The sequence below is a fragment of the Centrocercus urophasianus genome, unplaced genomic scaffold (assembly GCF_019232065.1).
Source record: "Centrocercus urophasianus isolate 14NV4802_14NV808 unplaced genomic scaffold, USGS_Curo_1.0 seq_16, whole genome shotgun sequence".
Taxonomy (NCBI): Eukaryota; Metazoa; Chordata; class Aves; order Galliformes; family Phasianidae; genus Centrocercus; species Centrocercus urophasianus.
This window is the reverse complement of record NW_024884711.1, coordinates 44668185-44684250: the sequence shown is the minus strand read 5'-3', so window position 1 is coordinate 44684250 and position 16066 is coordinate 44668185. Positions and strand designations below refer to the sequence as shown.

Here is a 16066-nt window from a genome sequence, read left to right as displayed (position 1 = left end):
ATATAGTTCTTGCATGACTCCACACTTTGCTGCGGAGCAGGACGTGACAGCATAAGTCAGCTGCAATGTGAATGCAGAAGAGATGCAATGAGAAATGCCAGAAAGCAAAACTCCACCTTATGGGGACCTTTGACAACTTTTCTCACCCTAGAATTCATCCACGTTCTCCAAAACAGCAATGTGAAATGGCTCTGCCACTCACTCTGCTCACTTTTCTGTGTGACAGTACCATGAACCACTGGATAAAAACCATAAACATGCATTCAGATGAAAATAATAGTTATGAAAGAAACTAGACTGTAAATATCGCAGTGAAGAAACTGTCTTTTTGTTCTGTGTCAGTCTAGCATCAAGTACACTGTGTTTCCAGTCAATGGCTGCAATCCTTGCCAAGAATTATGATTATTAGGAATCTAAAGATTAGTAGAAATTAATGATGGTCAGTAGTTACTAATTGCACTTTTGTTTGTGGGATTTGCCCATCGTGCGTGTGGTACTGGAAATTATCAATGAAATGTTTTATCTTTCACTAGTGGCTTTCATTGTTCTTTTCTCTCTACTTTCTGTTTTTTCTAACATGTATGAAACTCCCGTTTTTTAGACAGAGAAAAGGGATCCCTTTTGGTCTTTTGGAGAAGACTGGTAAACCAAAGAAGATAAATAAATCTTTCAAGAAGGCTGGAGGAAGGCAGAGATCTCTGCAGCCCGCTGCCATGCTGTTTCTGTAGATGTTTGCCTACCTTTTGTTAACCTCATATTCCTACTGCTTTCAGTCCAGAAATTCCCACAGGCAACAGATTGAATACAGTCTTATTGTGTTGTCCCAGAGCTATTCCACTTATCCCAAGATCCACTTTTATGCAAATAGTTATAACACTGCTGTAAAATTTGCCTTTTAAACTTGGGCCACACACACACTGACATAAGTAGACACACTTCCAAGACCCAGTTTCCCCTCAGCAGGAAACACCACATTAGGCCAGTCCATCCATATCAAATAACCTTGTACCAGGTTCACAAGGCCAAAAAGTCAGCAGAACATCTTAGCAACCTCCAGGGCTTTTGCTAGTGGAAATATTGGAGATGTTATATATCTGGGATCTGCGAGACATTTTATAAAATGTGTTTAAGGTCAGGATCTAGGCAGAAGGTTGCTTTGTTTAGCTGTGTTCTGGAGGCAGTAAATTACTTGTCCAGACTAAACCTGGATTTTGGTTTCTGAGTGTGCTACTTGAAAGTCCTCTTTTTCCTTCCATTTTCATTCATAACACTACAGTGCTGGACAAAGGTAACTTATTAGATCCCAAGAAACTTCAGGCTTTCAGTTCAGCAAAAGAATAATGTTCTGGACAATGACAGAAGCCAAATTTTGTTTACTGTTTTGGAAGAAACAGAAAAGTGGTGAACACATGCCATGTTCTCAAGGACCTGTCTTTTCAGATGGAGGTAACCAGAATAAAAACCATCAAGTCAGTTGTGGGCATCAACAGGAAGAAAAGTCCACACACCTGTGCTGTAAATTCTTTTGGGAGATTTAGGATCCCAAACTGTTCATGCACTTTAAAAACATATGCATATGTGTTTCCTGGGGAGATGGCTGTGAACACAACACACTGCAATTAAAATCAGCACTAGCATGTCAGAACCCCACTAACAGCACAGAGACATGAGATGGACTGAGGGAGTTCAAAAGATAAATCTATTGTTTTCTGCACCATGAGCATTTCCACTCAAGAAATGCTTGATTCTCAGAGATAGGTTTTGCATGAACTTAACTCTGTGAATGTTTATGGATTCTTGAAATTCACTGGCACTTCCCAAATATCTTTGTTCCTCTTATTTACCAACACTCAACATTTACAAATAGCAGTGCAGAAGAACTGCTCGTGAGCTCAGTGCTTCTGGAGAATGTTTTCTCTGTCTGAGTAGACTTGAAAAAGGTGGGTTTTGTTTGTCTTTTCTTCTTTCTAAAAGGGTTCATTGCTGGGTTATGTGCTAAAATACTGGCAGTTAATAGGAAGAAGATATGACTAAGCATCATCAGATAGTTAGCTCCTCAAAGTCAAAATGATCGGCATCATTCTCTAATCTTTCAGTTGCTGAGCATAGATAAGTTGATACATGTTTTGTACCACATCTGTGATTTTTTACTCTTTGATGGCACCAGGGATGGATTCAGATATGTCTATAGATCAGGATAGAAGCCTCCAGACTGCACCACAGACTTAAGACTGGCTCCTTTTCATCCTAAATTTACCTTTTTCAATTTCTCTACAATGAGAATGTATCAAACAAAAATTCTTTTTTCTCCTGGCTGGTGCTTCCACTATATCTTATCTGTCCCTATTAAGGTATTAATACTGAATTTGGTCTATGCACAAGTGAATCCTCAAGCAGACTGAAGGTTTGAAAGACAGGTCAAAACGTGAAGAACCCTATGATCAAAAGGTGCCTTCTGGAACAAAGGTTAAAAAAAGGTCATATCAATGAGCTTAGTGGACTTCAAGAAGCATTTGGACAACATTCTCAGTCATGTGGTCTGATTTTTGGGTGGTTCTGTGTGGAGTCAAGGGTTGGACTCAATGATTGGGCCCCTTCCAACTTTATGATTCTGTGAACCTTTTCAGAAGTTTTGAGCAGATTTGAAGACACACAAGGAGTTTACACTGGAGTACTTCATGTTGCATGACTGTTGTATTCTTTTATGTTATTTTTTATCTGTTACTAGGCTCCCAAAAGCCTAATATCATCAAACAAAGAAACTTCTTTCCAGAAATGTCAAACCACATCTTGAGAGACTGTTGTTTTTTTGCACATTCTCCTCGTACACCCATTGGTTCCATCTGATGGGAGCAGAAATCCAGCTTCAAATGCTAGCGCTGCCCCAAATGACACTGACCTCAGTTCAATATAGATCTACCTATACACATCTGTACTTTTCTTTCTTCATTTCTCCTGTCTCTTATGTTTGGCATACATCATAACTCTCCCATGACACTTTTATTACAGGAAAGTGAAGGAATTCACAGAGCAGCTAGTAGAGAAAACCGGCACTTTTGGGTTTATAAATGAAAACATTCATTTTACTGCTCTGCTGGACTTTTGACATATTTCAGCGACATTGCTGGATAAGAGTGAGAAGAAGGATAGATGAACACAGGCTACATAACAAACTTCAGGGAATCCAAGGAATTTTCCATGTTAAATGAAACTGGAAGAAAAGTAAAATGTTGTATCACCAGGCATTTGGTGAATTTAAAGGTCATGTGGCCTACATTGAGCTGTGTAGTTACGTGCCCATGCATACATGGGCATATATTTAAGATTAGTAGTATGATGTTGGATATTGAATCTACCTGTAAATTTGAAACTGCAGATATTTTCACATCGTTACTCTTACAAAAAATGCTGCTACAACAATCAGATACAGAAACCTCTTGTCCTAACTTGAGTGAGAAGGGGATGAAGTGGTATGAAGGCAGTGCTATAAAAGGTCTATGAAGAAATAATTTATCTCTGTGAGCAAATCAGCGAGGCTTGCAAATTGAATGAAATGAGTCTCATCTATAATAGCTCAAACCAGAATATTCAGAAGATAAGCATATATCTAAGCAACAGCTAGAACCAGGGGGAATGATCTAGAGCATTGCAAATGACAAAGCACACCTCTAGTTTAGCCACGTTCAAATTCAACATGCCTATTCCTGAAGCAGCTGCTTGGGGTCATTTCAACCTTAGGGGAGAGAAAAGTGTTTCTTAGTGGCAACAAAGAACAAATCTATGAAAAATCAAACAGATCAACTGTGAAAATTGAACCCCAAATACAGTGCCAGAAAAAACTGCACTTTCTTTGGACAGTGACATTATGCAAGAAATTCATGCTTAGAATTGGGTGTAGTTTTCACACCACGTTTGGCCAAAGAAAAAATCTGGGTTGAGAATGTTGAAAAATGTTGAAAATGTAAAATTGTTACACCTTAGGATGATACAGATGGAGCATTTTGATTTTCCACTACAAAGTTGTAATTCGCTATATTAAAAATAATTTGGAGAATGTTAAATATGACAAAAAAATTGAGCTGCATCACATCATTAGAGGGCAAAGTGTTTTTGATTGAGTTTCCAAATAAAACTTCTGATGCATTAATTTGTTTATTTGCTCGTTAGCATTATTGAAAAAGGATTTGCTTTCTCTTTGGCTTCCGTATCAAAAACCCCCACGCTTTGTACAGTGCTCTGATCCTGGCTTGGGTGAGTTCAAGGAGAGAGTGATGAAATGCCAGCCAATATCCTTATTCCATCTGAAACCCCTTCTGCATGAACTGGGTGTTGCAATGCAAGTTGCTGCAGGAATGTACGATGTAATTCTGGCAAGAAGTCAATAGGCTCAAGCTCCTCAAATAACCAAAGCATGGTGCTAAGAAATCAGTAGAGCAGGGAGCAGCCCAGACAGCCAGTCCATTAGCAGCTTAACCACAGCAGATGTAAAGTCACCAACAGAACTCCCTACGGAGACTCCCAAAGAGCCAGATGCTACTGCTATAAAAAGATCTTCAAGAAACTTGGCATGTCTCCTGGCCACATTTTTTTAAAAAAATTCTCTGGATAGGCTATTTTTTAAAATTCAGGGTTAGGGGTTGGGGAGAGAAGAAGTAGAAGGGAAGGGGAAAGAAAAATTGCATGTTTATTCCGGTTAGCTTGTGTGTGAATCTCATGCTTCTGAAAACAAAATCCAGTGATGGCATGTCCTGAGACACAAAGGGCAATAGGCACTGCTCCAGCCTTCGCCCACACACAGCTTTGCTTATGCACCTTGGACTGACCTCTGTATCCTTCCATTAGGAGCCCTGCCAATGCTCTTGGGATGAAACATCAGCTGTTATTTTACTCTGTGCTGCTGCTAGTAAGTCTTGCTTGCCTCCAGTGCTGCACTTTGGCAGTTCTCTTCCCTAGTGTGCTTGCGTGGTGCACTTTAACTCAAATGGATGCTTAGCTTGGTGATCTTTGCCCCTCCTATTGCTCTATCACAGGACTTGTTCACCCATTTTCAACACTACCAGCCCTTGAAGTCTTCCTGGTATACCTGTGAGTCTCATATACTCCAAGCAGCTGGATTCATGTCACCATGTGGATCAATACAAAGCAATATTATCTAATAATGTGTAAACCTTGCAGTACAGATACCCCCTGTACTGCTAAGATAACCACTGAGTACAACACAAGCATAGGACAGACAGATGCACCAACTCGGCGAGTATTGTCACTTGTATGGATGAAAGTCACCCCTTTGCCCTGACAAAAAGCTCACTTGCATCTGTGAACGTGAACAGATGTTATTTTGGGAGTGTGAGGTGAAACATTCTGCAAGGTTTCAGTGTAGTACCTCAAGGTGACTGTTTCCTGGGGTCTGAGAGGCAGATAAGGCGGTTGCATTGTGTTTAGCAGATGAGAAATAAAGCAGCTGATGGCTCACTGGAGAAATTAGGATTTCTACTACACCTGAACTGCACCTGGTGTAGTAATTTCATCTCTCTGTAGAGAATTCAGAACAAACACCATGAACAGAACAAACAATGTTTTGACATTGACACCTTTTCACAGGTCTGGGCCTGGAATAGGTGGTGTGGGACTCTGTCTAATGAAAATAGCCCAGTTTGGAGTTGAGTTTTAGTGACTATAAAACAAGGTATGGAGGAATGAGAGGAGAAAGTCACAACGAGACAATAAATTTATGATGGTACCTGGTAGCAGAGTGTTTTCACTAAGCTCTCATAATGCAGACAAGTCCTGAGCTCAAGTGTTTTTCAGACTGGATATATCCCTTGAGGAGGTGGGAGACATTTCCAGGTGATACGCTATGCCAGCAGGAAAGGCAGACTTATGTATTTCAACTGCTGTATTCCTTTAATTTAAAACAAAATTAAGCTATCATTAGGGTCTACTATGAGTAAAGGCAAGGTGCTTTTGAATAGTGTTTGCCCAAGGACAAACTAGGACTTAGGAACTCTCAGGAGCCAACAATGAGAAAAGAAGGGCTGCCCTGAGGAGATGACCCATTGGTGGTGGCTATCTCTGGTGTCTGATCTCTACACACTAGTGCAGATCTAGTTACTACTCTCCTAAGTGGCCTGTTCAGTGCATTTCTCTGTTCATCACTGATGCTCCAGAGGTCGATTCTCCATAATCAATCATTCACAGTGGTGTTATTTTTCTTGCATCTTCATGCACAGTTAAGCCAGGCTGGGTATAAGATGTTTTTGCGCTTATTAACATCTTTCTTTTCCTCCATCTCCATTATCTTTCTGAATTTCCTTTAGCACTTAATTGTTATTGCTATCAGCTTACATTATTTCTATAACTGATGACTTGCTCTTGTGATTACTCAATGGTACATTTTGTTACAGCTGGTATATTGGTGAGTTTGATTCTTCTATGTTCTCTCATTCATAACAGTTCTTCTTCATAGACATGACCAATACTGTAATTTCTAAGCAGTGTAATATCACTGTAATATCAATATACAGAATACAAGTGCTCTGGTATAACAGTGTTCCATTGACAATCCTTTCTCCACTAAGTTTCCAAGTTGTCTTTTTTTTCCCCCCACAATATCCCTTGCTTAAATGGAGTACTGTTCACTTAGATTTCATTTTGTATTACCTAATGAGCTGTATCAGCTTCTGTCTTCTTTTTCCCCACAAAGAATGTAGTGCTTGAATGATCTTTTTTTCTTTTCTAACAACTTTTCCTCAGAAAATGAGGCAGCTTAATCTGTGTGCTTTTTCATCCTTGTCAGCTTTCCTTAGCCAATTCCAACGTAAAGCTTTTATTTCCAATCTCCCCTTCACTTACACGGACACAGAAATGATGAACTCAAGAGACAATGAATCCCATGTTTTACTGCAAGAAAAACAGGACCAAGAAATGCACAGTGAAACCAATTTCAAGTTTTCATTGGGAAAAACATTTCATTTGTTTCATAGACTGGACTGTTAAAATGGGAACATATCCTTGTGGAGAACAGAGAGAAGGGATGCATTCTAGCAATACAGCACACACCTTTATTTTGTGTTGTTCATCCTTACACCTTAAGTGTTAAAGGTAGTGTCTTCCAAAGCTGAGAAACATATAAAAAATGTTTGCATTTGTTGCTGATTGCTGGGAATTCTTTTTTTGCTGTTTTTCATCAAAGACTAAGAATACTCCTTGCACACATGAGACTTATGCAGTTGGCTTCGTTTCTTTTCTCTTACTGCATTTACAAATGCCCAGGTATTCATGGTTCTGGTTCTGTTTGTTCAATTTCCTGTTTTCTTCCCATGAGGAAACAAGACAAAACAAACAATAAACACTTATCCAAATAACTGCAGGGACAATACGTTTTATAGCTCTGTAGTAGGAATCTGGGCTGGAAAATGAGAAGACATTCCAATAAATCAAAATCCAAGGCCAGAATCTGGGCTTCTCCACACCTGTCGTGTCCTAAAAATAATTTTTAAGCATTAGAGGAAGAAGGCAGAAATAAACAACACCATCAAGAATCAATCTCAGTTATCCAAATAGCGTACTCATTTTAGGGGCAGTGAGGCCCTATGAAGATCCCAATGGACATCAGATTTCATGCAAGAAGACAAAAAAAAATCCTTAGATTCCATCTCAACCTTGAAATCTTACATTTAACATATAAATGGTTGATAAAATGTGGTAAGCAGTGATATAGAAAGGTGATAGAGCTATGCCATATATAAGGCTAGTGTAAAGGCCTAGCTTTACAAAAAATTAAATAAAATCTCCAGTTGTTGAGCCACTGCTTCTCCTTCTGTTGAGAACATCCCTCTGCAGACAGCAAATACGGTGTTCATGGAGATTTCTCCTCCTCTGCACTGGCAGTTGGACTCTGTATCTATGTCTCTTCTTTGAGTGAAATGAATCACTTTGCATGCTCCAACTGACTTGATCTCCTTTACATTTGGAAACTGAGATACCCAGCTTTCATGTAAGCATCTTAATCTGATGGGGCCAAGGAATATTATGTCAGCCAAACACTGATGCACTCTAGCATTTCTCCTATGGTCACACAAGTTCATGCCGTGGGGTAAAATCCACTTCCTGACACATTGGCAACTAAAGACACTTGAAATATTCCTGAGTACCCCAGACGCAGGACTGCTATAGGCTCTGCTTTGTATCTGTGAGACCACATTTGAGACACTAGGAACATCTCAAGCACCACCAAGATCTTCTGTGTGGGACACTGAACTGAGCCCCTGTGAACATAATGTCGACTGTCCCTCCAGCTGTACTGCTCTGCTACTTGAGATTACATGTTTAAACTAGGGTACTTTTGTTGATTGTGCAGAAGTAAATTGTGTTGTCACAATTGCTACGCTCAGAAAAAAAAAAGAGAAAAACATAATACTACTCCCATAATGTTCCTATATTAGGATACAGATCTAGCCTTCCACCAGTATATGGAACCTAGAGCCTGAAAACACGAGGTACTACTTTATTTGTGGAATGTGATCCAGATTCCCATTGAGTTCAAATCCAGTGTTTGGGAGTTTGTTTGTTATATGCTCTATGGCAAAGGTCCACCAGCCTTTCAAGAATAAAGACTGCAGCTGTTTTCCCCTAAACATGCCAACAGCAACACTGCAAGAAATTGAAGATGCCACCCCTGAAAGACACCCATCACTGGCAAATCAATTGGTTCTCTGTGAGACAGGGAGCTCTCAGCTCCCTTTCCAAACCCATCAGAAGTCAAGAAACATGTGCTGTCCCCTATGCTGCAGTCTCAGCCTCTTGCCAGCGTTATAGCTTACCCACACTCGTCTTCTTCAGTGGCTAACCCTGTCTTAGGTGATTAGAAGGACTTCAGGCAACAGAATGGGAATTTCCCATGGCAGTGGATTCAGGGAAGGAATAAGGATTGAAAACATCTCTAAACAACAAGCGTGGATAATGCTAACTGTAGGAATACCCAATATGGCTGTGGGCCCAGTCCAGACGTTCGGAATTCAAAACTAGGAGCCAGTGTTGGAAAAATGTGTGCATGTTCAGAGAAGATAAATGCCTGCAAGTAAGGCACATGGACCACAATAAGAAAAAAGTGGTCAGCTTTTAAGACAGCTTATATTTTGGTCGATCATATTTTGGAATAGAAGTCCCAAAGTCCTGGATTTGACTCCTACTTAACTCACTCCCCTGAGTGCCAGTGTGCATAACGAAAAGTCACCACATGGCAGACAGGTCTCAGTGGGCTGGGATAATGTCAGCCCCAAAAGCAAAACAAAGCCAGGCCTGGTCAAGACTGAGTAGAAAAATAAACCAAAGAAGAAGAAAAATAACCCAGAACGAATCTGAAGGAAGCCACTGCCTTTCCCAATCTATCAGATACTTTGCAAAATAGATAGAGTTGGTTAACTATCAGGTCAGACCTTCCTCAAGAGCTGAACCAAGGTAAATAGTGGTAAATGCCAGTTCTAACCAGCTGGCACATTTTACAGGAATACTGGAAAAAAAATAAAAGATGACAAGGCAATACTGGAAATGAAGTTCAACCCATTTGCAATGGCGAGACTGAGATTCCCTAAAAGGCACTGCGGTTTGGAGAGCATTACTGAATAAAGTCAGAAGATCTGCTGGACAAAGCTCTTTTCTTGGAAAACCAATCGATTTGCCAGAAGAATCTGGAAGCCAGGTTTTTGGAAGTCCAATAGTTATCTTCCAAATGTAGGCTCCTAAACAGGTACACATTAGTCCTTATCTACTTGTATTTTTTATCCACTTTTTTTCTAGTGGACTCAGTTCTTTCTCATTGACTCTTGGGAGAAGTTTAGGAGCAGCGCCTTGGAAGTGGACGTCAAAAATCTAAATCATTTGAAGTTTCCAGTTCAACATAAAAGAATGACATCTTTGGATGTCAAATGCTTTTAGGATTTTAGATGTCAGCAGGCAATTCACCAAACAAGATACACCAAAAAGTTGTGCCGATTTGTTGTGCATTTGATAGGATGAAGAAAAATTTTATCTTATTCTTGATCTAATTCCTTGTATTACATGCTGAAAATACTGTCCTGAATTAATTCCCTAATTAATTCCCCAAGTCTATGTATGTATTCCCCAAGCCATGCCTATCTCAGATGTTCTAACCAAAATAATAAGATATTCTAAGAGGACAGAAGAGACTTACCTGGTGTTCAGTTAGCCATGATATGTTTCACAAAAGCTGAAAAGAAGAGAAAAAGCAGGATCATTTCTCAGTTCTCCTACATTAAACTCAGTAAGGTCCCACATGTTTCATCTCAATTGTTATTTAAATTAATTCCTCTTGCTTCCTGTGATGTAAAGAATGCTGCATCACTTTGTAATTGAGATTCCAGATACCCTAGTGCTAAATGAGTTGTAAATCCTTAAGATAATATATATTACAGTGCAAGGTAGTCAGGAGTCTGGCTAGCCAGTGCAAATCAACACAAATATTAGTCAGTCTATAGCTTGTTTAATCCCTTACCCCTGGCTACCAAATGAAACTGCCTTTCCAAAGTATACAATGAAAGAACCTCTGGAGTAAACCTCCAGGATCCACAGCAGGTCACCTCGTCAGTTGTCATGACTGTATCTCTTCGGTGAATTTGGATTTAAAAAACGAACAAAATGTGTCAAATCCAAAATATTATTCTATTATATTACATAGAAGTTATTGTGAGTTTTTTGTTTGTTTGTTTGTTTTACAGAAAGCTTTAGGTTTCATTTTTCTCCATTAAAAAAAAAAATCACCCATCGTCAAGAAGCGTTCATGATTCTGAAATTCAAAACAGAAAGGAGAAACGCATTGCAGCAAGAAAATATTTTTTTCCTTCCTAATAATTTCTCTGAGTTTACTTTAAGTTCATAAGACATTTGGGTTGTCTAAATCCACAGATTTCTGTTTACTGGCTCCTTACAAGAAGGATTTCCCTGAGGTCAGATCACAAGCATTTGTAAGTCAAAGAAGTCTACCAACCAAAATATTCATAAAAGGTTCAGTGAAGATTATAGACCAGCTAAGTCACCAAGATAATACAACAGCCACCACTTAACCTTCAAAAAAGGACTCAGGTGTGTCCAGTAGCATATCTGTCTACTAGAATACTGTGTTTTACTGAAGATTGAAGCATATAGGCTGGCAAGATGCATCAGATGCATGATCCATTTCCTCAGGGCCAAGTCTCTTTTCTGGCTGTCTACCAACAATGGAATAAATTGGAAGGTCTTTGGAAAATCTTGTAGAATTCTCAGGTCAAAGGACGAAAGAGGATCCTAAGGTAAACATATTTTGTAAGATTTTTGAAAGAAAATCTAGTGATTTTCTGTAAGGAACTCTCAAAAGAGATCTTTATCTTGTTTTTAGAGGACAAAGAGATGGGTTCAGGTAGGGAAAAAAAAAAGAGTAAAATAAGTTTATTTGTATTGGTTATGTAAAATGAATTTGATTGGTTTCAAATTTGGAAAATACCATTCTGATTTTTGGGAGTAAGATCTTCCTTGTATTTAAGCCTTCACAGGAAAATTGCATGAAAGCCTTCAAGTACATGACCACTGCTCAGAATAGAGTGGTCATACCTACCTTCATAGTTGATACAACCATTGGCATCTTCCTGGCCAGCCATTAGCTTATCAACTTCCTCTTCAGTCAACCTTTCACCTGAGTGGAAAGCAAAGTATTTAATTAGCTGAGCAATTCTCAAGAATTTATGAAGATCAGTTCAAAAATCCTAGAATGAGAATGAGGGAAAAGGGAGAGATTTTCTCTTCCACAAATCTGTGTTGCTGACTGCTAGGAAAGGTAGTTTTACCCTTGCAAACAGAAAATTTGATCCGAAAATGAAGGAGACAGAATAAATACGGAAACCTACATGGCATCCTGTTCACATCCTCATTCTTTTAAGGATAAGCTTTCTCTAAGTGCCAAATCTTGAAGGTCTTAGTCAGTCCTTAACCAAGTCCTCACTGGACAAACTCTCAGAAATTTCACTCTCTGTTGTGCCTATTGCTTTGAGGTTCAGGGAGATTCCAATATCATTTTGGAGATCTCTGAACTGAACTGAACCAGTGATCCATTCTGTTTATGTAATTATCCAAATATTGGGCTCATATGTGCCCATAAGGCTTCATTCTGGACAAACAGATGAATCCATTCAGAAGGACTCCCCAGTGTAGTATTAGGCACTGGTTTGAGGATGAGATCAAACGTCTTCCAGAAATGCGTGGGATAAATTTTAGGATGATATGAGCTGAAATTGTAGAAGTTAAAATAAAATACATTGGATTTGCCCCGCTACTTATGTTGTTCTACTTACACATCGCTGATCTCTGACACAAAGGAACAAGTCCTCAGCTGATATGGGCCGATGAAAATTCAACAACAAATTAAACAGAAAAAATGCTCTAATTTATAGAATACTTGATTGTGCTTAGAATTTGACCAGTATTAAGAAACAGAACTGCTCTCCAAATTGAAATACATCCTATCACTGTTTGAAAATCAGATATTTTGCTACATTACTTTTGATTTCCGGAAACAGAATGGTAAGTTCAAAATAATTTCTTGCAGTTCAGTAAAATTGACAAAACTACCCAGACTGTTTACATTGTTCAGAGGAAGGTTAGATAGGACATTAGTATTGCCTTTGTGTGTTGGGAGTTTTTGGTGGTGGTAGTAGTAGTTTCTTTTTCATCACCGAGCTTGGTTCCCAAACTTATCCATTAGTATCCATGATGCAAATAAAACTAACATTGCTTTTTTATTATTATTATTCCCTGAATCATGAATAGAAATGGATGTGTCATTCAATGGAAGCACCTGAGCATCATTAAAAAACATATTTTATTTTTTTAATCAATATCACAGCTCAAAACCCATGATTGGACTTCTTTAATCTAAATCAAATCTTTCTTGCAATTGCTCATCCTTTTTCTAAAAGTAGTACATGTTACTTGTGCTGATGTTGTCTCTCTTTGTGAATAACTGAGCTTCTGAAGTCAAAATTTGAGAGGACAGAGAAACATTGATTCCTGCTTTAAAAAGAGCTTTTCCATTTCAGAAACAATTCTGTTACGCAGATGACTGATTAAAAAGTACTTCATCCTAGAACTTTTCTTGGAGGTGAAGAAAAAAAGTATGCAAATATTGTAGGAATAGATGAGTTTTCAGAGCTTTTTTTGACAGTTTTTCATACAAACAAAATATTTGTAGGAGAAATACGACGCTACAACAAAGAAGGAAGAAAGAACGGAAGGGGAGGAAAGAAGGAAAACAAAGTGTTCAAGCTGCAGGTCAGTGATCTTATGCTTCATTAGTAAGAAGTTATGTTTTTTTTTGTCCTTATATCTGAGGACAGTGTGATGACTGAAGACTTGCATGGTTATTTTCTCCATAAAATCACCCAACCTCAGTGATGAAACCGTATAAGGACAGGTTCACCTTACCCAGTGTAGCCAAAACGTGGCGGAGTTCAGCCCCCATCACTGTTCCATTTCCTTCCTTGTCAAACACACGTAGACCCTCCACAAAGTCCTCATAGGTGCCTGTGTCTTTTGTCTTGGCAATATGCTGGAGCATGGGCAGGAAGGTCTCAAAGTCAATCATCTTGGAGTTCATGTCTGCAAAGGCACAGATAAAACTGAAAGTTTAGTGAATTCTGAGCTGAGGACTTGTGCTGGGGCATGGAGCAAGGGGAGGTGGTGAGAATAGAACCGTGGCAATAAGTCCTGGTTAAAGAGGCAAGAAGTATGCAGGAATATGGTAAGTGCAGGTAGAGGAATGGATAGTCAAAGTTGGAAAAAGAGGTCTGTCAGAAAGAAAAGTGTGCTTTTAACAGACCAATAAATAGACAGATATCACCTACATACCACCTCAGATATCATCTGTCTGTCACATGCAAATAGCATGGAAAGCAAGCACACTTGGAATCCCAAGGTTTCTGATGCAATAAAAATACAAAACTAAGCAGAAGGCAATAGAAAAGAAGCCTGTTCCTGATATGAAGTCAGTTTTGCCTTGCAGCCCTATAACACAGAGCTATCTAAAACTACAACAGGAGAGGAGCTTCAGTGTGAATAGGGGGCTGAGAGGACGAGAGTTGTGCATCTCATTTTCCTGATTCTTTGTCTTTCAAAAGCATCACTTTAGCACATTACAGTCCCTTAGGACTACTTGTCCCATCCAGCACTGTGCCTTTGCCATATCAAAAGATATCACATCTGTTGAATGAGGGCCCAATGGTCTGTTTCCATTAATCTCAGCAAAAGGAAGAGACAGAGAAGTCACCTGGAAAGTCCCTGAATTGTATATGCTGTCCAGATGAGATTTCCTTTGTTATGAACAATAATCTGTACGCAGTGCATGTTGAAGGCTGATACAACTGCAGTTATTACAGAGCACTAACATGCACTCTTATAGAACAAGTTGTGGCTTTTCTTTCAGTCTGTCCTTTTGTTGACTTCAAATGTCTGAGCTTTTAGTAAACACAAGTGAATGCCTGCCATCAAAGCAATTTTAAAAGGTAACATCCTTTCACTGTAAACATACTGACACATGTGGCCATTAAATCAGTCTCCTAAATATGAGACAATGATATTGGCATTCAGATCGGTTTCATCCTTGGTTACTTTTCTGCTAGAGATTTGCAGAGACTGTTTTGTACCCTTTGGTGTTTCATAATTAGTCTTTCCATTAGAAAAAGGAGACCTCATCTACTTCATCCCTAATTCTTCAACAGATCTTTTACAAAATGAATGTTGAGGAGGACACCAACCTTCTTGTTTGGGTCTGCCAAGCACCTTCATGACCTCAGCCTGGGTTGGATTCTGCCCCAAAGCCCTCAAGACATCTCCGCATTGCGCATATGTGATCTTCATCTCAGATTTGGGAGTACGGTCAAAAAGTGAGAATGCTTCCTTAAATTCTGGAAGACAAAAAGATAGAAAGTAATGCATGCCATGCTCCCTCAGATAAAGTCAAAGCCAGCCCAGCCCTTCCCCCTAATTAACTCAGCATGACCGTTTTATTTTGCAGTCTGGGAACAAATTTGATGAGCTCTGTTAGTGGTGTTATCTGAAATGTTTGTGTTCCTCCTGCTGCATTTCCTGGTTCAATCAGGGGATGGAATTAAAGAGGTCAAATGCTTTTCTTATGGTATTTCTGGCTCAACTACCATCAGAAAGTGTGGAAAACCCCTCAGGAATGGTTGGCCTTGAGATCTTTCCTGCTGAGCAAGAATGCTCAGAGCAGCACGGAATTCAGTAGCCATTCTGCTCATAGCTAACTGGAAGCTGTATTCAGTATTATACTTTTAGAGAGCACCAACAGCCCACAGATGGAAAATCATCTACATTAGCAGGTAATGAGATACACTGTGATAACCCACTGAAATAATCACACAACAGCCAGGTGCTGGGGGATGGTGAGTATATGAGAAAAACCTTATCATTAATCAGTTGCTATGTTTAATGGTGTCAATGGACATATCTAAAAGAATCCTTTGATTTTTCTGTTTTCTACCAGTTGATCCAGTTGTGTCTGTAGGAGTCAGATTTGCTATGCTGTCAGCTCCTGAGGCCAGACCAGATCACACATGTGGAGATGCAACCACTCACTCCAGTGACGTCATATCTGTCTGCTTCCCCAGGCAGAGCCCTTCCCCATGAGCAGCCAACTCTCCTCCACTCCTCTCATACCTTTGTGACCATATCCTCACTTCTTCTGACCAAAGAGTGAGTTCCCCCTCTCCCTCCCCTCCTTTTTTCTTTACTTTACTTTTCTTTTTCTTATTATTTCTCTTTCTCCTTTCTTCTTCCAGTGCTGCTGTTTTTCCTCTCCTCCTTTCTTTTTCCCTTTCCTTTTTTCTATCATTCCATTCCTATCTAACTCATTTCCTTCCTCATCCAGTACTTTCAAACAGCGGTGCCTTTTTCTTACTTTGAACTAATTAACACTCCCGTTTTCCTCTCTGCATTCTCCCCTTTGCTTTCCCTTACTTTCCCTCCCCTCCTCTCTCCAATCTTTACCCCGGTCGCCAGCTGA

At 39.4% G+C, this 16066-nt stretch overlaps 1 protein-coding gene across 2 annotated transcripts; it reads right to left on the bottom strand.

Annotated features, from left to right (window-relative positions):
- Window positions 1-6879: 6879 nt before the first annotated feature.
- On the bottom strand, window positions 6880-15749 carry MYL3 (myosin light chain 3). 2 transcript variants are annotated; one of them, XM_042817159.1, is made up of 6 exons: window positions 15721-15749; window positions 14799-14948; window positions 13471-13644; window positions 11609-11686; window positions 10193-10228; window positions 6880-7482 (listed from the first exon to the last, which is right to left on the bottom strand). In XM_042817159.1, the coding sequence occupies exons 2-5, from the start codon at window positions 14899-14901 to the stop codon at window positions 10200-10202; spliced, it is 384 nt and encodes a 127-aa protein (XP_042673093.1). In that variant the 5' UTR covers window positions 14902-14948; window positions 15721-15749; the 3' UTR covers window positions 6880-7482; window positions 10193-10199. The 2 variants fall into 2 exon arrangements, with proteins under 2 accessions (XP_042673093.1, XP_042673092.1); XM_042817158.1 differs by lacking the exon at window positions 15721-15749 and adding an exon at window positions 15034-15061.
- Between the last annotated feature and the right edge of the window lie 317 nt (window positions 15750-16066).

Coding starts and splice junctions, on each gene's coding strand:
- MYL3 (XM_042817158.1), bottom strand. Junction 11,687..13,470: donor CCACGTTTTGGCTACACTGG/GTAAGGTGAACC, acceptor CTTTCCACTCAG/GTGAAAGGTTGACTGAAGAG. Junction 10,229..11,608: donor TGGTTGTATCAACTATGAAG/GTAGGTATGACC, acceptor TCTTCTTTTCAG/CTTTTGTGAAACATATCATG.